This window comes from Colletes latitarsis, chromosome 1 (assembly GCF_051014445.1).
Source record: "Colletes latitarsis isolate SP2378_abdomen chromosome 1, iyColLati1, whole genome shotgun sequence".
Lineage (NCBI taxonomy): Eukaryota > Metazoa > Arthropoda > Insecta > Hymenoptera > Colletidae > Colletes > Colletes latitarsis.
This window is the reverse complement of record NC_135134.1, coordinates 44,789,915-44,815,998: the sequence shown is the minus strand read 5'-3', so window position 1 is coordinate 44,815,998 and position 26,084 is coordinate 44,789,915. Positions and strand designations below refer to the sequence as shown.

General features: G+C 38.5%; 1 protein-coding gene across 1 annotated transcript in view; it reads left to right on the top strand.

The window, feature by feature from the left end:
• The window catches only part of Blo (bloated), a 190,523-nt gene that overhangs the window by 15,867 nt on the left and 148,572 nt on the right, over positions 1-26,084 (top strand). Inside the window, exon 2 of the mRNA XM_076768507.1 lies at positions 674-1,051. Within this exon, the coding sequence (XP_076624622.1) occupies positions 889-1,051 (163 nt within the window). The 5' untranslated portion in view covers positions 674-888. The remainder of the gene's footprint in view (positions 1-673; positions 1,052-26,084) is intronic.

Below are 26,084 nucleotides of genomic sequence, written 5' to 3'. Positions count from 1 at the left end.
TGTTATAGTTATGCACCTCACTCTATGCTTTCTTGAAATGCAGAAAAAGATGTTCGAATGAATTTCCAAGGCATACTTCCCGAAGAAAGTTGAATAAAATTCTCACAGAGAGGCGTCCGATAGATAAATCTCTAGTCGTAGCTAGGAAACCGCAGTCGTTTTCTCCAAACAATGTTCTTTTAAAACACGTCGCCGGATCCCGACGAACAAGCAAGAAGCTTAGCGTCGGTCACCGATCACCGCCTCGGTGGAACGTATTCCGATAGCTTCTTAAGATATTCTTTCGAGAGAAAATTGCTGTTCTGGCAGAGTCCGGGTGGTGGCAAAACGCGAAACAAAGCATCGACCGGGGACTTGTGCCTGTACTTTTACTTACGACCGCAACTGGCATTATCCCGGTTCGACTCTAAATCGCCAATAGAATCGATTTCTCTAACCGCAGTAAGGACGACCGCAAATAGACCGACGCCTCGGCGTTCGCTCGTCTGGATATAAAAGTATACACGCTTACAAGCTTTCCGCAACGAACGTTGAAAAACGAGCCGCGACTCCGATAAAAAGAAACCGTCCTTCCTATCGCGGGAAGACGGAAAGAAACAACATCGTAAATCTCAATATCGTCGACCAGAGGTGATGTTGAGGTACTAAGAGCACAGCTTTGCTTGGCTTACAGGTCGGTGATCGGGGTCTAGCGGTGTGATCGAAAGAGAAAGAAGGAGAGGGGAGATAAGAGAGATAAAGGAAAAGGGTGGAAGCATTTAGAGGCCAGGGTTGAAAGGCAAACGCACTTGGGTGGGGGTAGCGAGGTAAAGAGAGAAACGAGGAAAAAGGGGGAAACTGTGGTGCGTTCCGGCTGTGTGTTATGGTTGGGAGCAAAAGGCTGGGAAGATGCTCGAGGTTCAGCGCTCGGACTTTTTAAGAGAGGGAGAAGCCTGCAACCCTCCTACCGACGATTTACTACCCCCCGATCCGTCCGGGGCTTCCGTCTCCGGGTGGAAGCCCGCCGAGAGAACCGTCTCCTTCAATCGAGACGTCCACGTCAAGAGGATCGGTGAGTCCAGGCAATCACACCATATGAACAAAACGAAATGGTAGAACGCTCACGGGACCAGCCTGAATAACGTTGCTTGACTCTCACTGTTCGTTCGCGTCGTTTAGACGATACTTGAACACGTTTACTGTCATGGCGGTCACTTTAACTTTGATACTTGGTAAAATTGTAAATATCGTCGTTAAGAATGTATCTCACATTGTAAGTTGAACAAACGTAGACGACATTTGTAGATATGGGAAACTGACATGGCAGTCAACGTGTTAACATCTCGCTTTAAATTATGTATTTCTAGGTACGATTAATTTCGAGCTTTCTATTGAATTTTTAGCTTGATCTTGAATTTTTTAATTTTATTCATTATACTTTTTGTTTTTTTTTAACAAGAACTTCCGGTTTCAAGAAAAAGAGTGTCAAAGAATTCTCACAAGAAAATATTTCGTTATTTGTATACAATAATTCCAGAGAAATTTACAGAATTTTAGCACTGTTATCGAAATCACGATGACGAGTAGAAATGTTAATGTACACAAATGCATTTTATTGAACTCTATCAAAAATTCTGCAGAAAGTATTAACGTTCATAAATTCCAACAAATTTGAATCAATACTGTCAATAATTTTAGACAAAAATGTAATTGTAACAGTAAAATTATTAACAAGATTATGTAATTCGTGATAGCAAAGTTTTCTTCGATTAATTTCATATACACATCTTTCATCAGTCTTGTTTCGAGTTGCATCAGGATAGATAGAATTCGTGGTATAAATTTGTATCGGTTTGACGATGATTTTTCGAAAATTCAATGGGAACAAAGAAACGAATAACGTATCATACTTCGGTCAAACCGGCGACCTCGAGCGAGGAGAAAATGCGAGATTACGAGAACGATTGCAACGAGGACACCGGGGTCTTGCGTTTCAGAAAAAATACGGCTCAGGTCCTAGAGCGATCTCAGATTATGGAAATTATTTGTGCAGGGCCGCTAGTTTCGCGCTGAGGATCTCGTGCTGTCAGATGTTTCTGAGAAACGCGCGACTCCAGAAAAATTATCAGTGCCCTTCGTGCGAAAGGACGTCAAGAATGCTAAACTTACGTCCAGTTGGATCAACTTTGCAACGTAGCAAACTTGAACGTTTAGTAAATTTCTAAACAATTTGCGTTTGTAAAATATTAGTCGAATTCATCCCCCCATTACAGGAAATTAAATCGAATTTTTAAAACATTTGGCAACACGATTTCGATCTAATATTAAAGGAAACTACTGCTATCACGAAATTACATAAATTCATCAGCACGTCGATAATATTTTCTTTGTTGAAATATTGGTAAAATTCATCCCTGATTGCAGAGAATTCAATCAAATTATTTGGAATGTTTTTGGCAGCACGATTTGGATCGAATATGAAGACAAGCTATCACGAAATTACATTTTATTGGTACATCGGTAATATTTATTTTGAAAGGTTTGAAAAGTCAAGCAATGGTATATTGGCTCGTAATGTGTTCCGCTTAACTTCTATCTAACTGTATCAAGCTCGAGCTCTCGATATCGATGTGTAACACATTTAATCAAGACCCTGCCGCTGACTAACGGCACGAATAATCGTTGCGTCCCGTGATCGATCCGATCGGTCATCTCCCCGTGTGTGTAATCATTAATACAATTAATTGTGGTCCGTTTAATATCTGCTGATCTCGTAACAATAACTCGTATGCGCGCGGCCCGAGACGACGATAGTATCGACGGCTTCGACCTCTCGAAGCCTCGAAAAGTTTCGATCGTGCTCGAGTCGGCCTTAAATTTTGTCGCATTTTAATCGTTCTCATCGTGCACTTTTTAATCTGATATGTGGGCTCGTAACGGTATTGGTGTGTGCGTGCTGGACTCAACCATTCCTTTGTTGCCACTATCTTAATTATTAATTACATTCATGGTCCTTTTCTCGTTCTTATCGAGCGCGTCGCGTGAATCGGCGCGAACCGATTCGCGCACCCTCGAACTGCGTGTGTGTGTGTGTGTCTCACCGTAATCAGAGATGGTAAAAATTCTTATTCAGATAGAAATTTCAAACAACAAATGAAAATATAAACAAATTCTTAAGCGTTATTCGTTGAATACAAACTCAATTTTGAATCAAGAAACGAACGAATAACATAACTGTTCGATTCGAAATAACGTTGGAAATAAATTCTTTTAAGATGATTTATTTCGTTGTCTATCGTTCGAATAACATTCTGCCCATCTCTGACCATAATCACGGTGATCTGCTTGGCGTAACCTAACACGTGTGTTAAGCATCGAGCATGTCTGACTAACGAGGGTCCCAGACTACTCGACAGATTCGTATAATTCTGAAACTTTGCCAACTTCTTTATTCTTGAGTATGCCACTCTGACGAAAAGACACAAGTTAAATTATCAAAGAGTTAAATTGTTTTAAACATATATTTTTTTTTTACTTTTAGAACAATTTGTATATTATCGTAATTCGAAGATGTAAATTTATAATTGTCCATAGATTTTTATCAAATATAAGAAGACGAATTAGGCAAGGTAGCATAACTTACTGTTCCTAGCATTCAATTTCAAGATAATTCATTTAGTATCAGAAATATGATCTACCACTAATTGGTTTGTAAAGCAGCAAAGTTTCAGAGTTTATTGAATTTTCAGAACGTCTGTGTACCCTTGTGCGTTATCCGCAATCTACGAACAGCTTTGCGAATATTAACGTGATCCTAACTACGTTTGTACAATTTCAGTCGAAGCCACAGCCGCACAACACGGATAGTAAACGTGCGCCGCGTGGGAAAGTGAAAACTTTTAAGAAATTCACAGACGAGAACGGTAGTTTATCGTTCACCGTGTCGACGCACTCGTTAATTTCAAATACTTTTCCATTTCCCTCGTACCGACCAATTACAGAAAAATAGAAATCTAGCTTTAAAAATTCTTCTCAAAATTTTATTTATTTTATTTCAGAGTTTTTATTAATTCTTTTTTATCTTTTTTTTTAACATACAGTAGGTCCCATATAGTTGTGTAGAGGCAATTATTTTGAAAACTATTCAATATACAGAAAAATTGTTCATGTAGATACGTACATGAATTCAAGAGAAAATCGTTATATTGGATTTAAATGTTTCATAAGAAATTTCACAGAACTTATACATGTTTTTATAAACAAACATTATTATCACACGATGCACGTGAATTTAACTTTTTAAATATTCAAATTACAAAAGAAAAGTATCTAAGCATTTTTTAGTGTACGTTCCACATTGAGCAGACTTTCGCGACACGCGACAAAATAAGGCGGCAATTATAAATATTTATTTCACGCGAGATGAGACGATCTATTATAAAATTTGTTCGTATAATGCTTTCGAAAACATTTATCTTAAAAATTCATCAGCTGCACGTGCAGTAAGATACGACTTCAGTATAAGTAGTAATAGTGGACAGTCACGTGGAATCAAACAATTTAGAAAAAAAAGTTTATTCTACATTTTCCACTTATTTTTCCATGTCGAATTACACATTGTCCGATTGTAATACAGATTCGAATGTGAGTTTTAGAAATGCATTTCGAAATGCATCGAAACACAACCCTAACGAAAATAATTACCAAACACGTATGAAACTTGTATGTTTTTATATTTTCCACGTATGACCCCCCAGAAGTACAGTCCTCTGGAGGAACGTGTGACCCCAGGGGAGAATCTCCATTCTACCGTGTATAGAACGAAACGTTACTTTGGGCAGTTACGAACGAAAAATATTACTTGTTGTACACATTCCACGATTTTTCCTTCGGTACGTATCCCCGTCGTCTCCGGGTAGAAATTTAGTTTCGACCCACGTCGTTTCACACGCACCAGGTTCCGCGTAGCCCGCAACGGAGGCCGAATGGTAGTTTCGAATCGATTAGCCGGTACGGGGGTATCGCCAACAGAGAAAGTCAGCGACGCTGCCAGTCGGTGATACAGTGATACAATAATATCTTGCGAATACCGGCGTAGGAAAATTAATGGCCACTAAACAGAGGTAACTATCTTAAGGCTCGGTCGGCGTTTGTATTACTTTATAGTTGGCGTCCGCTGGGTTTACGAGCGTCAGCCTGTGTACTGGATGCAATTGTAGTTTCTCCGACACGGCGAGCCCGCGAGGCGTAGGCAACAAGCGAACGCAGAAGCAAAGACAAGGGATATAACCGGAGGGGCGGTCGCGCGGTGCAAATAGCCATCGTGTCTCTACAGTTAGGCCTCTAATGGCATTGGCTAATAACGCCGCGAGAACGGTTCCCAAACGAGTCCGGAACGTCTTCGCGAAAGACGCCTTGGCTACCTCGGCAGCTGCTCTTTGCTCTCGTCCGGTGTGTCCATTGACGCGAGGCCGTTGATTTTTTCTTTCCTTTTTTTTTTTTTCATTATCGCGGCGAGAACCTGTCAAGGTCGAATGTCAACGAACCCATCACCTATTTACTTTTTGCTCGCTCCTTTGCGGTCCGTTCCCGCCGTGTCGATTCACCGTGAACGCGAGTTGCGGGGAAAAAATGGACGGAGAAAAAAAAAAACGAAGGGGCAAGGAATAAGAGAGCGCGCGAATCTCTGTCGGGAGGAAATCAGTTTGAAACGAGGATAATAGACCATCTCGCGTAATTAAATTCGTCAATCCGTCATCGAGCCCGGTGTCCGACTTAACGACACCCGGTTAACCGACGACCAACAGCTCGATCGTTCGACTGAATCTTACGAGCCGAGACTAACTTGCGCAAATTGAATATCGCGCGCTCCTCGGCCCGATAGCGATCGCTCCGAGTGTCTTCGGGTTAAATGACGTCCGTTGTTTGCGCGGCGATGTCTGTATTAATACGGTTCCTCGTTGCGTCACGCTCGCGTGCGTTTCGCTCTCGGTGCTTTTTATGGCTTCGTTAATTTTTAAGAATCGTTATACCTTCTCTCTTCACGGTGAATCGCGGAATAATCAATTCACCAGCTTCCAGAAACTTTTTAACCGAGCGTCAGCTTCGTGACTGCGTCTACACTTCGCTCAACAAGATGCACGCGATCGAGCCGTGAGATCGGACGCGATTCTATAGGTACCTTTCTTTCGGACCATAATAAAAATTAATTCCTTTTTCTCGCTGCTCGTATTCGAGAGATGTTCGTTGTTTCGATCTTTCTGCCTTAGAATCTTCTTTATTCTCAAATGGACGTTAGTTTGATCGATTGGTTAATTTAAATTGGAATCACGGTTGTTCGATTTTAAGTACTCCGTTTATCGAGATCCGTGATTTTCTTTCACTTTTCAATTGATAAAATCCAGTTAACGTTAATATTTTTACTTGTACAAATGTCACTTTGTTCTTTCCAAAATTCATTTTTATTAATAAGAATATTTATTATAAGTATTACTATCGCTTACTATAATTTTGTATATCTTGTTTCTTGGTTACACAAATTACTATTTGTTCTCACAGTTTAATATAAAAAATATCGAAAAGAATGCAAGCTTACTTTCAAGACTGACTTGTCTATTCTTTGGAATAAACATTATTTTTTAAAAGAGCTACTCTGTAGATTCTAATCCTATTACAGCTTTGTACGTTTTAACAAATACGTAGAGTCGATGACAAAAATTGACAATGTCGCGAACGAATTTAAATAATAAAACTTGCCTTTGTAAAGAAAACGCACTCGAAGCGAGCAACTATGTTACAAATGATTTGAAGATAATCGTTATGCATGGTCACGCATCCTCCTGTCTGTCCTTCGTGTCTGAGTTCTTCCTCTTACTGAATGAACGACGCTGAGAATTCCAACCCAGCCGAGAATCTCGGCGATGAGAGGCGAAAGTTGTGAGGCGGACGATGTCGGACGTTATCTAGGGAGAATCTAAATGCCACGAATCTAATTGTTAGTCGACTTGTGGAAACCGATTTCCAGCTTCACAACTCCGCAACTTAACAAAAGACTAGTTGATATATATACTTTACAAACGTTTTCTCCATTCTGCGCCTATCTCGTTCGTACAATTCGCATAATCGTCGCAACTTTCGATTCTACGGTGCAGATCGACGTAATTTGTCTTGTTTGTTTTCTACCTTTCCTGTCAAGTAGCGACTAGCGTTTATTTTCGATAACAATTACGAGAAAATGATAAATGATAGTGGATTAATAGTATCGTGTCATATGTACATCTTGACAGGATTTATTTAATTTTTTTAGACAAAATACAGGGTTGTGTTTGTATTGATAGTCAACTACGTTGAAACATTTGAAAGTCTTGTTTGGACAATTTCGGTTCCTTACAAGTAGTTAAAATAAGGGCTTGTTCCAGTCTAGTGTTTCATTTTTTTTACAAAAAAAGCTCGAGTTTCTTAATTTCGACATTTTGTATACATATTTATTTACGTTTTACTAATGTTCACAACTTTCTTCAAGTGAAAATATTTTATAATTTGTTAGATCTACTTATTAGATCTAGTTATTATTTTACTACAATGTTTACAATGTACATTAGCAAATTTCCATAATAAGACTTAGGAAAAACACATGAAAAGTTGAAATTCAATTGGTAAAATACTTTAAAAATAATTTGTATGGAAAATCGTGGGTATGCTAGTCTCCAATGAGTGTGGTCTCTCGAAGGGGCAGTGAACCTGTTAAACGAAAATGCAATTAAAAAGAAATCGATTTAAAAAGATTCTATAGTACCCCTATAAAGATTGTTAGAGACTAATGTACGAATAAAAATCGCGAAGAAACAGCGCTCGAGGCGTTCGCGTCGTAAAACGCAGCCTTCGAGAGGTTCCAACAGTGTGTTTACACCGAGGCTCTTACGCCATAATCATTCGTAGAATCCGATTACGAAACTCGTCCGCGTTCACCGTGGCGTTACATATCGAGCGCGCCGGTCCCGAGTCCCTTCTGGCTTGTGGATTTATGCCCGGGCACAGGAGTATGCTGTTCCAGGCGCGGAAGGAGTGTGGATAAAGAGAGGTGCGTCTTTTACGAAGCGACTTTGCGCCGCGGTAAAAAGTCTCCGCTCGGACCGGTGCATTAGCGGCTGCACCGTATTTCTTATTATCCCGGCGCGAGGTGTACGCTCCCTAGAGCTGCTCTCCCTTTCTCTCTGGCCTCTCTCTGTCTCTCTGTTCACCGTGTATCGTTCTCTCCGTTCCTCACGGCGTCGTCAATGCGGGCGGTCCTGAGGAGTCAGCCTAGTTGGCCGGTGCAGCATTGCGTTCGTGCATGCACCTCGTCCAAGCTTGTTAAGGGCCCCTTGTGTCGTCCGCATTATCCCGCCTGCCGGCGTTTCCTGGATCGTCGCGTGCTCTGCCGTGGATCGGCCTTAAACCCCGGCGACGGCGCGCATAACGGGGTGTAATACGCTCCGGGATCGTGCCGGGGTGTTCGTTACTTTGCTAATGAATGGCGACCGGGAACTGTTCTGACTCGCTGTTAATACGCGTTTCTTCGATTTCTTGTTGCCAACCGACCGCTAGCGCCTTCGTACGCCCCGCGACGGATCGTCGATCCAACCGAACGAACGTCGTTTCTCGCGATCGACCGGGAGAATCTTTTAATTTTTATTGCTAAAGGTTTCGAACGATACGAAACGCATCCTACAAATTGATTTTATAAAGTCTAACGATCGTGACACCTCCAAAGTTGATCATTCCGTGAATCCGTTTTGTGATTCTTAAAGTGAGCCCTAGGTGTGATTCGTTAATTGAACATTTCTCTATCTCTCCCTATATTAAACGTCTTTACGAAGAGTGAATGTGCCAGTCCCTGAACGATGTTCATTTTAAGAATCATAGCCTTAGTGTATTCGCTATAATGAACGCTTTGTTTTAAAGTTAATTTTGATTACAAGTTATTGGAAACTTATCCTCCAAATTGATTTATAAAGTCTAATGATCGTGACACCTCCAAAGTTGATCATTCCGTGGATCCGTTTTATGATTCTTAAAGTGAGCCCCAGGTGTGATTCATAAGTTGAATATGCCAACTTCTGAGCGATGTTCATTTTACGAATCATTATTGTAGCCCTAATTATAAATTATAAATTGCATCCGTTTTACTAAAATTTAACATTTGTTCTGTACTCGTATAGAATTTTGCAATAATTAGAACTCCAGTACAAGTTTTATGTTATTGTATTTGTCAGATAACTCGCAATATTTACGAATTACAAATTATCTCAAATTTTCTGTCGCTTTTTATATGATTCATAAAATTGCAAGAAAACTCTATAACAAAGGAAAAATAAATTTACTAGTCACTGGGAGGAGGCAATATTTAAAAAGTCAAAAGTCAGAAAGTAAACGAATATTCGACAATATAAACAATGCGTCGTGTGCAAACATACTCGTATAAATACGAATTTAGGTTGATTCGTAGCTCTACTGCCGTTGCACGTAGTATGTTTTAAAACGGGTCCGACACTTAAAATACTAACACTGAGAGGCCCAAAATCGGATTTTAATCTACTTCTGCAGATCAATCTTTGCATCGATCGTATAATAGACATGAATCTCTATCTGTTAAGAGTTCGTTGTTCGAGTTTGGGCACATCTCGTTAGCAACGATCGTCGACTGCTTTTAAAAACAATTATCGAATTCTCTACAAGATCTGTTTTATTAAAGGTGGGAGGTTTTTAACGGGACAAGTAATGAATGTAATTCTCAAATAAGGTCCAGAGTTCACGAGAATGAACCTGAGCAGCATCATAAATTAAGTGAAATGTTTCTCGACTCCGCCTGTAGACTGCGTTGTAACAAGTTTGACCAATAGTCTGGCCATTACTTTCAGATCCATTCTCCTGAACTCTTAACCGCGAATAGTTGGAACGCTGCATTAAGATAAATTTTACGTCAAGTACGAATATTAATAGAGCAAAGTGCAACCGATGAAATTACAATTTTATTTATTACAAACTTGCAATTATAATGATTTTTTAACTGATACGATTAAGGCACGAGTACTCTAGTACTTTTGCATCGACATTTTGCAGTGAAAAATGTACGGTTCCAATGCATAAAAACACATAAAATAATTTTCAAACTCTGTATCGAGGCTTAAAAATCGTTTAATTTCATGTTATGTCAATTTTATACATCTCTAACTGTTTTGAATTTGTATCCATCTGTTTTTTTTCTCGTATTTCTCTCTATTTTATATTGTTTCTTACTATATCGAGAGACTACAGTTTACATTAAGAACAAGTAAATATCAGCCGCGATTATTGAAGAAATCCTGTACAATAACAGATTCTCATGAACCTAACTGGTCAAATGATAACTGTGAAAAACGTACAAGGAAGTACTTCTGTACTGTATGGGTCGATATCGCGAAGATCGCGTATCGAGTAAACGATGGTCATTTATGTTCGACCAACGCTTCGGTCGCTCCTCTGTAGAAAAGAAATTCAAACCTGGTCGATTTCACTAGCTGTTTGGATTTTAAGGCTGTCGTACGTTCACCTTCACGCATTCGACTTGGCTGTAAACTTAATCTTATTTACAATGTAAGAAGAGTCTTCTCGATGCTGTAACAAAATACAAGATTACTATGTCGAATCAAAGCTGATCGATAGCGCAATATTCGTAGATATTCAGACAAGCTAAATTCCTTTCAAAGTTAAACGCTTTTGTGAAAGTTATCATCCAGCTTCGAGCAATTCCTATATCGAAATGACAACGACGAATTTTAGAAAAGAGGTTCAAATTTTTAATTATAAAGTATTTGTATTTAAAGAACGAAAACATTGGGAAAAGAATATCTTACAAAAGATTTGTTCTACAGGATTCGAACCAGGTTAAAGATACCTAACATATATAATTAAAATTCATAAATATCAGAGAAATTGTAATCTTGAAAATCTCAAACGATAATCCGTTTGTTTCCAAAATCAGGTATCAATAATTTCAGTGTTTTAATACTAGGTCTTGTCTCTGTGGGGAATAGTTAATTCTTCGTATAATTCGGGATATATTTCGATGGAAACCCAAGAACAGATGAAACGTAACTTTCGACTAGCATCGACTATTTTCTGCGCGAACCAGTGTATCAAAATCTTGCAATCAACATCGACAGTTCGCCGGAGTATATCTTTAATTACTTATTTCTGCTACCAGGTTCGATTTATCGGTAATTTTTCGCGTCTAATGGCCACCCTGTTTCATGGCTGATCCGCTTAGATCGGCATCCTTGGTTGCGTGCTAAAGGGTCTTAAGGTAGACCGCGATCAGCTGAAACGAGGAAGTGCCGAGTATCCAATGGACCGGTATCGTTCGAGCGAAGAACGTGGAGGTCGCGCGAGCTTCGTTTTACCGTGCTCGTTCGAAGAACCAGCGTAAAAGAAAAAGGGAGACGAGCAATAGGAATGAGCAAGACAGAGGTGGTGCTCGGGGAAGGGAGGCCGTGTAAATGAGACGAATCATGAGAATAGAATTAGCGATCAACGAAGCAAATTGGAACCCGGAATGAAATAGAATAAAATTTTTGTTACGTTGGAAAATAGTTTTATTCGTCGTTCTATTTGTTTTATATTTTGGGTAAATACAGTCGTTCGATCGAATAAAATTGTAAACCATTAATATTTGTGGAAGAACTAACTACAAATATATTATTCTCTAGGTGACCCAGTATTAGAATAGGAAAGGGTGCGATTCCACGTTTCGAATGATTCGAAAAATTCGCGGGATTCGTGTGCAATGGAGTACGACTCGAACGCCGGGACAAGTAGAAATAGCGAGTAATGGACAGACACGCCAGGCGAATCGTACTCACGAATTCCGCCGCACCCTGTGTATGTATTCCAACGCGACGTTGGATTTAGAAAAAGAACAGGCGTTTTAAAACGGAGATATTAAAATTTCTCGAAAGATAGAGGGGGGGAGTTTAATTTTTCTAACAAAAATTTTGTTCGATTTCTCGTTATACGTTCCCAGCTTCGTCAAAGTTGGCCAATTAAAATTTCGAAATAACAAAGTAAGAAACAAATAACTTTCGATCCGTTGTTATATAGAAATCATTGTGTAGCGTTTTCTATTAGTCGTCAGTTATTCACGGAATATTCAAAGATCACAGGATCACCCGAGTTTCCTCTATACTGTAATCTTTGTCCGTTGTTGCCAGAATCTGGCAATAATTCATTTTATTTTACGAGTAAATAGCAGTTAAGCTGCAACACGATTGAACGAAAAATAAACCCGTTGCAGAACCTGTTCCGCGAACCAGACAATTGGATCCGCTCGTAAAAGTATTGGGCTTCTCTTTCGTACTTGCAAAATGTCGGTGATACGAGTCCGGAGCTCGGTGGCTTTTCGTTCGGATCGCATTTCGAAGTTGCGTTACCGGTCAATTTATCACGTGCCACGCCGTCTATGCTTTCGTCAGGATTTATTGTACGCGCGTTATATTTATCGCAACGAATAAGCGCGAATCGTTGCACGATTTATGGTTACATAATCGCTATTTCGGCGAAGATTTATCTCGTGCAAATTAGGTTACCGTCCGTGCTTACATTGTAACATTTTTATGCGACTTTAGCCAGATGCTTCGAAGCATCTGAAAAATACAGGCTTTCGCATACAGGGTGTACCATTCAGTCAAATATCTCCGAAACTATTGGCGATACGGAACAATGTTACCAACAAAAATTTGATGGTTCGAGAGGTCACATAATTTGATATAAATAAATTTTTCCTCGATCGACGCGTAGGGGTCACGCGAAGGTCAACCTCATTTTCTTAAATGAAATCTCGCTATTTTTCGTATAAAAGTACTTAACCACCTGTTATGAAAAATTATTGGTTTAGAAGACATTTCAATTTTAGTATTGGATTATAATAATAGTATAATATTTAAAAATACGTCCTTGTATGCGATGATTCACTCTATCTCTGTTGAAATTTTACGAGTAGCGATAACGTATTAGATCGTGCCATGAAAATGTTTTCCGACGAATTTCATTTATTTCTGTTAATTAACTTCTTGATTGCGTCTTGAGATTTTTTCCAGGTAAAAAAATATTGCTGCGCAGTACGAGTTCCCAATTAGTATCGAACGAACCTCAAAGAGATTTCTAGACACGGAATATTGGCGTGTCGACGCGATAACGGGCAGCAATTTATTTTTGTCCGGAACGCTTTTGACGAAACAGACGTTTGGTTAGTCGGATCTTGACGATTATTTGATTGATCTATTTTGCAAACGCGACAACCGCCGTAACGGTCCCGCGTATTGATCAGTGCGAACGTTTTCTGTCTTCGACTACCGTTTATAGAAACAGTCACTTCACGGTCGTAAATCAAGGGAGACTTTTTTCGCGATGTGTACCCAATTATCCTCATTGGCCAGTCGAGTATAATGCGTGCAAGAATGCGTTCGCTGTGCTGTTTCTCGCGTGTCAGGCTTACGAACGCAGGATTGCAAGGACGTTTAATCGTACGAGTTTCTATTTTTAAACGCGGTTGTATCTCGTTCGAAAGTGAAATCGAAATCATGTTACGCGATAACACGGAGTTGGGCAAATTTTATATCCGTACGACTAACAAGAACTTTAGATTCGTTCGTTGATTAACTGAAAACTTTAGAAGAACTGACAAATTCTGATTCGAAAAATTGTCGATTTTCGAACTATTATTACATGTAATAATAATTAATATATTAACTGAAAATATATATATATATACATGTATGGGCAAGATCCTTATCTAAGTAAAACTAAAAACTAAACGATAAAAAGAAGATTGAAACCTCAATTATACAATAATTATTTCATAGTAAACAAGATACAAATTTACCTACTCGATAAAATAAACGCCACGAATGGATTCTCAATGATTTTATTTGTGGTAGAGACCTTGTCTTTAAACAGTAATTCTTTTATCACATACGTGACAAACTCGAAATCAAAACATCTCGAAAACGAAGGCCCATTGCGAAGAAACTTATCAAGTTTTGTTTGGTACTAGCTGTATACTATAACTTGCAGCTGCTACCTTTTCAAAAGCAATTCCGTGGGACGTGGCGTTCAACGCGTGAAACTACGTTGCAATTTCAATTTGACGTCTCTCAGTAGTATCGCGAGATGGCCACGTTGGGAGGCCGCGTAGGCTCGAGTCATGGGGTTTGACAGCAGGTGCTTCGGGGATCCACGGGGCTCGGGGCCCCGTTCGGAGGGGATACGGGGCCCGTGGAGGGGGAAGAATTGCCGGAAGTGCAAGTGGCGTGTTGCCGTGGCGGGTCAAAGATCGCGCAGCGGTGCTGACCCACTGCTTCGAGGGCTGGAAAACGCTGTAAACGCTCCTCCGCGGCTCGACGGTACGGATCATCGCGCGAACCAAAGCAACGGTAATTTTACGAACGATCACGAGCATAAATTAATATCGCGGTTATCTGATCGTTACCGCGAGGCCAGTCACGTATGAATTTAACCCCTCCGATCAGATCCGATCGATAACTGTTACGATAAGTATGAATATAAATTGCGAAGCGTAGATACCGGGCTATCCGCTTTATTATAATAGGGATACATCCTCGGAAAAGAGTAGAAAGTTTCATTATACATAACGGTGTTTCTAGCGTATTCGAGGAATTACCATTTAGAGGGTATTTTAATAAAGCTAATGCGCGCCACCGAAACGCCTCGGATCAGTTACTCGCAATATATTTCACGAAGAAACGTTCCGCGCGAATTCTACGTCGGTTCGTTTTGTGTTTCGATTCTTCGCGGGAATAAACAATTGTATACCACTGATTACTTTTTTTGCGTTGGTTATCGAGGCGAACCTTGTTAAAAAAAACTCTTTCTTCTAACGTAATTATAATTGTGCAAAATTTTAATTTTACATTTATTGAAGCATATTATCAATTTTGGTGTGTTTCAATTTAGTTCGGATGAAAATTGTTCGCTTTTTAGTTTCTGGGTGACATTTTTGACACATGATATTAATAATAACTCGTTTAAGAGAATCAATTATATAAAAATCTTCTTGTACTGTTTTCATAAGTATATCGATTATTGAACCTAACTCTCCTTCAACATGTTGTTTACTTTTGTAAAAAAAAGTAAACTGATTCTCTATGGACGATTAAAATGGTCTATGTAAATGTAAAATTTATTTAAATAAAATTATGCTAAGACTCATGAAATTACCTGATATTATTCACGAATTTTGCATTGAATAATTAAATTAAATTTTTACGATTAATTTGAAATACAAGCACTGTTATTTTTTCTCATTTTAATTGTTATCGTATTATCACTAGTCTCACGAAACTCGAATTTTAGTTGCACTGAGGATGTAATTTATAGCTCAGTAAAACCAAGTCCCTAGAGTGGTAGATTAGAATGCAACAGAATGGCAACGATGTTGCTACGAGATAACTATAATCATTTTCTACATCTTCTGCAGTGATATCTACTCGTTTCAACGAAAGATACATACCCCAAGGCGTCGTTTTAAAAGTATAGCCACTATTTAAAATTCAATTCAGCTGCTTTATACGTTCTCGAAACCTCCTCGGTCGGAATCGTTCGCATTCATAGAAACCTGTATGCATTTCGCAGGCAGTTACATTCTCCAGTTACAAGTGCGAGAGGTGTTCAGCACAATCGTAAAAGATATTCTTCCCTGGCGAACAACGTCGAAAACATTACTTTGTCAGCGATAGTTGACGATATTTCATGCGTCGAGTATCTCGGCGAGGATCTTTGTCATCGGCAGAGTCGGACAAATTATATTTCCATGCAACAAATACAAACTCCAAGCTCCTTCGTAAATTACTGTTACCAGCGGAATTAAAGAGTCATTAAATTTTCACTGAAAAATTGTCAATCTACGAATCGCAACATCGTAAAGAAACATATTTAATTTAAAATAGAACGACGTATGAATGATCTCTTTGTCAAAAATTTTACAAAATCAAACAACCGTATGTAATTAAAACAAAATTTTGTTGCAACTCATACGATTTTATAGATTAAAGCTTTCTATTTGTAACAACCCCTTAATCGTTGACATTTGATTTTTTCTCACCGTTTTATTACATTTTAAATGAAAATTAACTTAACGACGCCAAGATAGAGACCCTTGTCTTTAAAAATGACTCCAGGTATCTGAATTGGGCAAGATTCTTATCTAGATAAAAATAGAAACTAAACGATAAAAAGATGAAGAACTGCTTAAAGGAAAATTAAAACCTCATTTATACAGGGTGTTCGGCCACCTCTGGGAAAAATTTACATGAGCGATTCTAGAGGTCAAAATAAGACGAAAATTAAGAATACCAATTTGTTGATGGAAGCTTCGTTAAAAAGTTATTAACGTTTAAAGTCCCGCCCGTACTGAATTTTTTTTCTTGAGTAGGATTTCGGGGGTAGGTCTATTCACCAAAAATGATTGTAATTCACCCCTCTAACTAAATATAATTTTTTTAGTATGATTTGAAATTTTTTAATTTCGTCGAAAAATTTCAGTACCTACTCGAATTTTTTTCTCGAAAGTGGGCAGGATTTCGAGGGTATGTCTATTCATAAAAAATTATTGTAATTGATCCCCACAACCGAAAATAATTTTTTCAGAATGATTTGAAATTTTTTAATTTCGCCGAATTTCAGGGGAATCATCATTCATGGTCAGACATTGTATTTTCGCTAAAGAATTTTTTCTTCGTAAGTACGTAGGATTTCAGGGGTATGTGTAATAACCAAAAATAATTGTAATCGACCCCTGCAGCCATAAATAATTTTTTCAGAATGATTTGAAACTTTTTAATTTAATTTTTCAATAACTTTTTGATGAAGCCTCAGTCAAGAAATTGCTATTCTTGATTTTCGTCTTATTTTGGTCTCTAGAATCTCCCATTAAAATTTTTCCCAGTATATTGAACAGTGGTGTACAAGATCAAGCATAGAGTACACAAAAATTGAACGATTTTAAATACAATATATCATTAGGCGACGTATAAATTGTTTAAAACGTGAATTAAAGCACATTAATGCTGATCTTAAATTAATACAAAAAGTAGTATTCTTCATTGCATTTCTGTATTGCTCTTACAACCATAAAACAAGTTAATCCCATGTGTTAGATCTACATATTAGATCTAGTTACTATTTTACTATAATGTTTACAAGAGAGAGAACAATAAGACTTGGGACAAATATTAAAAAAGTTAGAATTCCATGAAATTAGTGCAATATTTAAAAAATCAATCAACAGAATGTCAAAATTATTTTAATTACCGTTTTCGTAAATTACTTAAAAATCCTGTTGATGTTAATCTTTGAAGTTTCTCTCGTATACGCGTGCATACACCAGATGAATTTCGAGTCCCATTTCTGTTATTTGGCAGTGTCGCTGATCCGGAAGCCCGTTGCTCGGCGTCTCGTAGTTATTATTCTCCAAAGAACGTCGGTCGTGAGAAAAGCGACAGCGAACTGTCGACCCGCTGAAACTCTCGAAAGATAACGATTCGTGAGAATGTCGGGCTCTTAAAATCTGCCTCGTATAATCCGATACGAACGTGCAAGCCCATTACCGATCCCTTTACTTTATTACTCGGTTACGCGCGTTCTGTCATACCATCTGGCATTCATAACTCGTAATTACGAGTGTATTAAACGGAGGCTTCGTCTAACCGATGTTACTTCGATTATATTCTCATTTTTACGAAACGCCAAACGCAATTAGACGGATTCTGTTCGTTACCCCGTTTCGCATAGAAAAATTTTATAATGAAAATAAATTACCGACCACCGCATCAATCTCGCCGAGCCATTGTTCGTTGTTTATGTGTGTCGTATGAATTATGTTAACGTAAACGCGCACGATGCTCTCGTTCGCGGAAACTAGGGGGGAGAAAATGAATCAACGATCGCAATTATTTCCAATTAGTCGGAATAACTAGCACCTTACGCAGCTATCTGGAATAGTTTTCGATCGTCAAGCACGATGATGGCCGCATAATGGCGCGTTTCGTGGAAACGTCGTGTCCTCCATAAGCGCTGCGAATCACGTTGTTCCGCATCACGAATTCATCAGACGCGCTTATAACACACCTTCCGCCTCTGCAATAATCGCTAATGTCGTGATAATTAAATCTACGATCGTTTTACGAGGCAACCGCATACTAATCGGTCCCGGGGGCATAGTAATCAAGGCCACTAAACGAGCTACGTTTCGACGTTAGACGTTACGGCCAGCGTCTAGGGACTTTTAATTTATCGTGCAATACCGGACGCGTGTTTATGTGCGCGCGCACGCGTCTTTACGATGTATTTATCGCATACTCGCGCGTACACTGGGAGGCAGCAAAAATTCCTAGCGCAAGCAGAGAAGAATTCCGCGTAAAAAAGAAAGTTCGTCGTGAAAGAGATCGATTTTAAAAATTCTGGTCACTTGGATTACCTCGTTAAACGCACTCAACCCTGGAAATACTATAGCAATTTTTTAGAAGCGATAGCATTTTGTTATACATGCTTCCTGGTAATCTTCTGGCCAGAAGAAACCTAACTAGTAGCAGGACTACACTCGTTCGAAATCGTTATGTTATTAATTAGCAGCAGATTATGCGTAAGTGTATAATTGCAGGGTTGATATACTATTAATTAGGAATTATAAACATTAATATGAACATTTTAATACGAATAGCATTTTAATTACTGCCATCTGTGTTTTACAAATACCTGACGCAAATAAAAGTAGATAAAACACTGATGAGTAGTTCTACGTTTGTTTAATTGGTGGATATCTAGTCTCCTTAAAACCTCTAAAGCAAACTTGTTCTTTTCGAATAGAAGTCATCAAATCACTGGACACTTTGTTCTTCTTGGAGAATGCAAATTAAGGAACAGATCAAATTTTCTGAGGCAATCTTATCATCCACCCTTTGTTACATTCATTCATTTCAATTTACTGCTTTACTATAAATTTTATAACGCACGTATAAAATCAAAATAAACATGAGATAAGAAAGGAAACAAATTTTAAAAGTGAACGCGTTTAAAATCAAATAACGGATGGAATGAAGTAGTAAACAACAATTAGTTTCCAAACGAACCTGATACACTCGTGAAACGGAAATTTCATATTGTTCGTTAACATTTTCATCAAATTCATGACGTACGAATTTTAATAAATAACTCATTTTTATTCCACATTTATTAAGCGTCCAGCGTTCCACTTCATGGAAGGAAGTGTACGTAAGTCATCGATAGATCTAGCGTCGAGCGATCGAAGCTGTTCGATAACGAGCACAAAAATACTTAGAAGCTGAGAAACCATTACTTCCAAGAGGCTAGGCAATCGCGTAAACATTGATCGCGAGACTCGCGATCGAGCTCTCGAAGAACATCAATTCTCGCCTGGCATACGCGCGCCATATGCTAATACATCGAGAAATCTCTCGGTCTCTCATTTCCTCCGAGCGTAATCGCGGTACAAAGTACGCCTAAGTGCGAATCTTGCTCGCCGACTGTCTACCGGTGTATCCTGCTGATAATTAGTCTTCTGGATCGCGGCATCGGACCCGCGTCCACGGGCACCGCTGGTTTATTATATTGATTTCTCTCGGTCGAACCTACATTTCTAGCGTTACACGATTATCACGTTCCACGGTTCTTACATAGCGTGATTATTTAACCTCGATCTGGCCGAACCACTTTTTACGCGAACGCGCCAATGCTGAGGGCAACGAGGCTACGCGAAGAGGAATGATAATGGTTTTTAAACGTTTTTTTAATATATCACTCGCGCTTAATAAGATGTAAACCGTAATGGAGTTGTGGCTGCTAGTTTGTTGGTGAAGCTGATCGTGATTGCGTCAGTTTGGAATGTTCTCGCTCAGAGTATTTAATTATTTATTTGTTCTATCGAGAGGATGACGCTGTCGACGCAACAGAGTAATCGTAACTGGAAAACAACGATATAGAGTTCTGATTATCCGGCACGCGGAATGTCCGAATATATTTACCCCGACGAAAAAATTATTTTTGGCTGCAGGGATCAATTGCAATCATTTTTGGTCAATAGACATACCCCCGAAATCCTACTCAGTTTCGAGAAAAAAATTCCTTACCGAAAATATAATTTCTGGCCAGAAATGTCTGCCCGAATTTTCATGCGAATCTTTAAAACGTCATAACTTCTGAACGGATTGGACGATTTTGATGTTTAAAAAAGCAAACTACGCGTATTTTGATGGAGAATATGTACAAATCGCAAAAATATTCGGAAAGTTAGTCCCTGACCTCGCAAAATGAGAAAATCCCCATAAAAATGGTCCAATTTTCAAACAGTCATAACTCCTATAATTGTGAATATATTTCAATGAAACTTTTTTCTGAACTAGTGCTCATGGGTACCTACAAAAAAGTATTAAACAACTTTTCTGTAGGGCGTCAAACAAAATTACTAAAAATCAAAAAGGAATTTTTAAGAAAAATCGACAGGGGGTAGGTGCCTAAATTTTTTGGCGAAAAAAAAAATTTTTAAATCGTTCTAAAAAAATTATATTTAGTTGCATGGGTTAATTACAATAATTTTTGGTGAACACACATACCCTCGAAATCCTACGTACTTTTGAAAAAAAAAATTCTTTACCGAAAACATAATGTATGACCAGAAATGTTTCATGTACATTTAAAAAATTATAATTCCTGTTTAGATTGGAGAAACTTTAATGGTTCAAAATGGAAATACCGTGTATTTTAGTAAAGAATATTTAGAAGTTCTAAGAATGTTCAAAAAATTGTTCCTTAACCCCGTAAAGTGAGAAAACCCCCATAAAAATGGTCCAATTCTTCGTTTTTATCACTTCATATGTAGGTATAGGAGGTATAGTAGGTGTGGAATTTTACTGTATATAAATTCGTGTACAAATTTGGATGGCTGAATGAGGAATTTGTTAATGATTACGCATGTTTGATAGTCTAAGAGCAAAATTTAGAATAAAGAGTTTTACACGTCATTTTCTTCTTCTGTGGAGTATTTAATTATGTTGACACGACGGAGTAATTGTAACTAAATAACAACCGTGTATATAAATTCGTGTACATCTTTGTAGTCTAAGAACAAGGTTTAGAACAGTGTTTTGCACTTAATTTTCTTCTTTAAATGGACAATTTGCACATTAGTATATATTTGCAGTTTAGCACTATTTCATCACATCGAAATACGAAACTAATAAGTCCGATGAAAACGAAAGTGCAGGGTGCGTTGGAACGGTTGGAAACTAGAAGCATAGTGCACGCGAGTTAGCATCTACTGCTGGTTTCGCAGTCCCAGTTTGAAGATTAAAACATTAGCTACCATTGTTGTCTCACGATCGTTCTCATGTTATAAGCGCGATGCACTTATTATATTTCTCACAAATTATTTCTTTAACGGTCTCCTTCTTTTTACATAAACATATTTGATGATATTTAGAGAATATTCCCTAGTTCTGAAGTAATTGTCGATCTTCCCAGTATTCTACCTATTCCACGTGATACTTTCGTGAAATCATTTTCCACAATTCGACGAAGAATATTTCTCGTTAAAAATCTGAATAAAATACGAACGAATTAATTTTGAACATTGGCTGACTTTTCTTAAATCCTTCGTAAACGTAGACTAATTAAATTCTTCGTCCAAGCGGTTTCACCTTGACGGTATCGAGGGATCTACCGGCGTTTCCGGCGCTTTCTAGTCGCGTTACTAAATTCTCCGCCGCCGAAGAGCGATCGAAAGAAACGAAAAATGGAAGTCGGCAACGCATCCTAAATGCGAGGCTATTAGACGCTGAATGCGAATTGTTACCGCAAACAGAAGCTCGTAAATGTTGGCAAGAACGGCTGCGAAATAGATTCGGTCTCCATTTAACAACAATTTCCCACGAGAGACGAGACTTGGTGGAAATGGTGCACGACATTATAAAGGTACTATAAGTGGTACGGTGCTTTAGTAGGCGAACAGAAACGCTAATCCTGACTGCGACCTCGTTCCCGGGGTCCTCGTCGATGACCTCGACAAGATGTTCCCCCAATGAGGTCGCTCGTAGCAGCTCCGGCTCGTGAAACCGCGACAATGACGCTGTAAATCCGTCAACGATCGCACCGCGGGATCATTAGCTCGTTCACCTCTGGTTATGGGGAGGCGGACGTTCTTTTAATTACGATTAATTTCCATGTTCATAGTCGCTTTGATTAATCGATACCCTGTAATACGTTTATCGATACGCCAGTATGTTTCATAAAACGTGGGCATTAAGAATCAGTGCACAAAGTGATGAAAGAAGTTCGTGTAAACTTTTATCGTAACTTCTTTCCACGTTCTTACGAAACATATCGAGTACACAATTATTATTTCTTTAAAAAAATTTTTTATACGTAGTATGTATTAATATCGATACGTATGAACGAAAAATATAATAACGTATAATAATTTTTATCGATTAAAATTTTTGTCGAATTTCAGAGTAGAAAAGTCATCGACTAAACGATTAATGTATCTGGATAATACATTTTATAGTTAATATCGTAAAATAAATTACAGAATTTCTATAGATTCAGATCTATACTTCGTGACTTGAATATCACATTAAAAATATATTCTTTCGAACGTTCTTTGAACAAAATATCAAAGCAACAAATAAATGTCGTATAGAGTACATGTTAGAGCAACGAAGGATCGATATCACAGTCACTATCAATTTTATCGAAAGTTTCTATGGAATAAAATAAATTGCAAATTTATTTTGCAATAACTTGTATCATATGCATTTTTGCAAAAGAACCAACATTAAGAAAGATATCGTGGATTTTATTCACAGCGTTCCCCGAAGCAAGAACTTTGTGATGTACAGTTTACATTTTAAATCGTACTTCAAACTCGTATTGCATCGTATTTACGTAAACTAGTGCAGTAAAATCAACCGTGGAATATTCAGAATTCAACTTACAAATGTGACTTAATTTTTATAATACGTAAATTTAAATTGGAAAATGCTCTTGAAAATCACAAGCTTCGTCGATATCCCCTCAGACAGTCCTCGACGTGGACAAACTAATTAACTAATCTCGCGTCGAAGGGTCAGCCACGGTTGGAAAAGTTGCCAAACGAAACGTACGAAGTCTCTCGAGTTATCCGACGGTGCAAAACGAATCTCGTAAAAATGGTTCTCGTCGTTGGCACGTCAATTAATTTCTGCGGAGAAACGTGCATCGGGGTTCTGGTCGTGGAAGGTACACGATTATGGAAAGGTCACTGGTACATGATATTTGTTGAGAGCATCGAGTGATTACCTTCGCTCGCGTTGTACGCGAAGACGTAATATGAAGCGGAGATTAAATCAAACACGGTCTTTTCTCGGTTTAATTATCCCGCGGAAAACTCGAAGGGATCTCGCGGAATCTGACGCAGATCCGACGGGGGACAACTTTTCTTTCCCACAGTATTTCACCCATGTAAAAAGAGTAGGACAATGCTTGCCCGTACTCGCGAGACGTTCTTATGATTCCCGCGAAAGCATTTGAAAAAAATTCCTATTGTTACGTTCGTTTCGATTTATTCTCCCTTTCACTTGGGATTTTTCGACTTCCCCGTTAAAGCCCGCTCGATGCATCAATTCTATCGTTCGACAAATTTAGAATAGTAATTATAGAAAGCAAGTCGCTACAAGTAGTGTAATTACGATTCAACTTGGTCTCTCGGTAAAAGGTTTCGCCACGGAACACGTCATTAATTATCTAACGAGTCGTACGTCGTACGCGAAGGAAATCGTGTGCTGGCTGGAAATGGAACGATGATTGTACCGTGCTGAAATACGATTCGCCGTTCTCGGATGAATCGGTGCCTTAACGTAACACACGTTTCGTCGAATACACACGCTCGTTGAACTTAGAACCCCGGGTCTGTTTGGCCGATTTCCTGTGTTCTGCCGCGATCGACGCTCGGCGCACCGAGTTTATAAGGCGTGTGCACCGTCGAAAAGGTCAAATTGCGTATTACGTCTCTGCACGAGTGTGCCAGCTGAATTTTAAATTAAACCACGATTTCCATTATCCGACGTAAAGAAAAGAAACACCGAATAGCGAAAGTCGAGCGTCGTAATTCAAACGATGCCTTCGACGTGCTCATCCGATTTCGACTCGAAACAGAAACGCTTCGCTGTCGATTTCTAATTGGATATTATACTAAATGTGACACGAAACCCTCAACGCAAACAGATTAAAACGTTAGAATCGATTTGATTCTAGCTAATGAAAATTACAATAATATCTTCTTACTTTGATTTTACAAATGGATCACCATGGATCGCCTCTGTATACAAATTTAAATTCATTTTCAATTAAATAAACAATGTATGATCCAGTTTTATCGCACACCAGTCATACGATCAATTGGAATTGCTGAAACTTCTTTAGGTGTATAATGTCAAAGTAAATCTCAAAATAAACATAGAAGACAGCATAAATAATAATAGTTGATGTAGTCATGGGATAGAGGATGAAAAACCCTTTAAAATGAGCGTTCAAACAAGTCGATAGCTTCATTAATTCCGGAGATATGACAGTTTTAGTTTCAAGTCGATGCGGTGGCTAGTTCCAGAGATGTAAGGGTCTGAAGTGTTTGTTTACGTTTCATTGTTTACGTCACGAGGTCATTGACCGCGCACGTGACCGTAGTAAAGAGATACGACGCGACGCGTCAGATGGAGACGGAGATAATCAAATTAAGAAAAATACCCTTTCACATAAATTACGATATCTCGGAAACGGAAAGTCCGATCGACAAAAACCAAAAACCATTTTAAAGAGGAAGGTTTACTGCTGCTAACAATGCGTCAATAATTAACAAAAGACTAGTAGTTTCGGAACTGCACGTGTCTAAAGTTTAACTATTTTCAATACGCGTTGTAAGATTATACAATATATTTCCTATTTACATCGGAAACTAACCAGACTTGATAGTACATCTACGTTATTTTAATAAAAAAAAAGAAGTTATTTACAAGCTGTACTTATAATTTCAAACGAATTTTTGCTCCAATTTATTAGATATCACGAAACAGATTAAATTCGTGTAATAATTAGCTTAACATTGACCAACGAAGTTGAAATTTCTTCGATATCACCAGCGATCGTATTAATTTGGCCACGTCCTGTGGGCTCTGTCTCCTAATGGACGTAATTTTCGAACGATCTCCGTCCAATTAAAATCCCGTGATTTCTGATTCGTTCGTTAAGTAGCGATGACGCAAACTCGCGGCATATTCCGCGTGTTTGTTCCGATGCAGTTTTTTGTCGTCCCGAAGGAAAAAAGGGATCGTCGTCGGACGCTTATTTCGACTTTGCGATTAAAATGACTTCTGTGCAAGGTTTTTTTTCTTTGCTTTCGTTGTTCTTAATTAGCCCCAAGACTCCTCGACGAGATTAAACTTCTTTTCGCGTTTTTTAGATGCTTGTTGTTACTCGGAACGGAAACCTTTGCCGCCGGAGTTAATTTGGAATAACGATCATCATCTGAATAAACGAGACTGAAATTCGAGTAACGTTAGTAGCGCTTAATAGATTGATAGTGTCAGTTGAAACGAATGATAATTATTTCTTTCCATCCTCAGCGCGACTATAATTGCATAGCAATTAGGAGGAAGCAGAGTCGGAAATTACCACACCGCGGAGAAAAAGGACAGTTAATGCTCGAACGATTTACTACTGAGGTTAATTCAAGGGAGAATTAACAGAGAAAATTACGAAGAAACATATTAGTCTCTTGGTGTCATTTAAACCTTATTATTTTCGCTCGCGACGACTCGACGAGGAAATTTCCACTTAACGTGATATTTTGGAATTCTTCCCTTTAATCGCTTAGCGGAAATATCGCATAATTCGAATACCAGTTCGTTCGAGAGGAATAACAAATCACGGCAGAGGGTGGGAGGAAATAAAACTACATAATTTCAAACTATCGGTAATAATGGAAAGCAAAATGTACCTGAAACCTTGGTCTGATTAAAAAATTACAT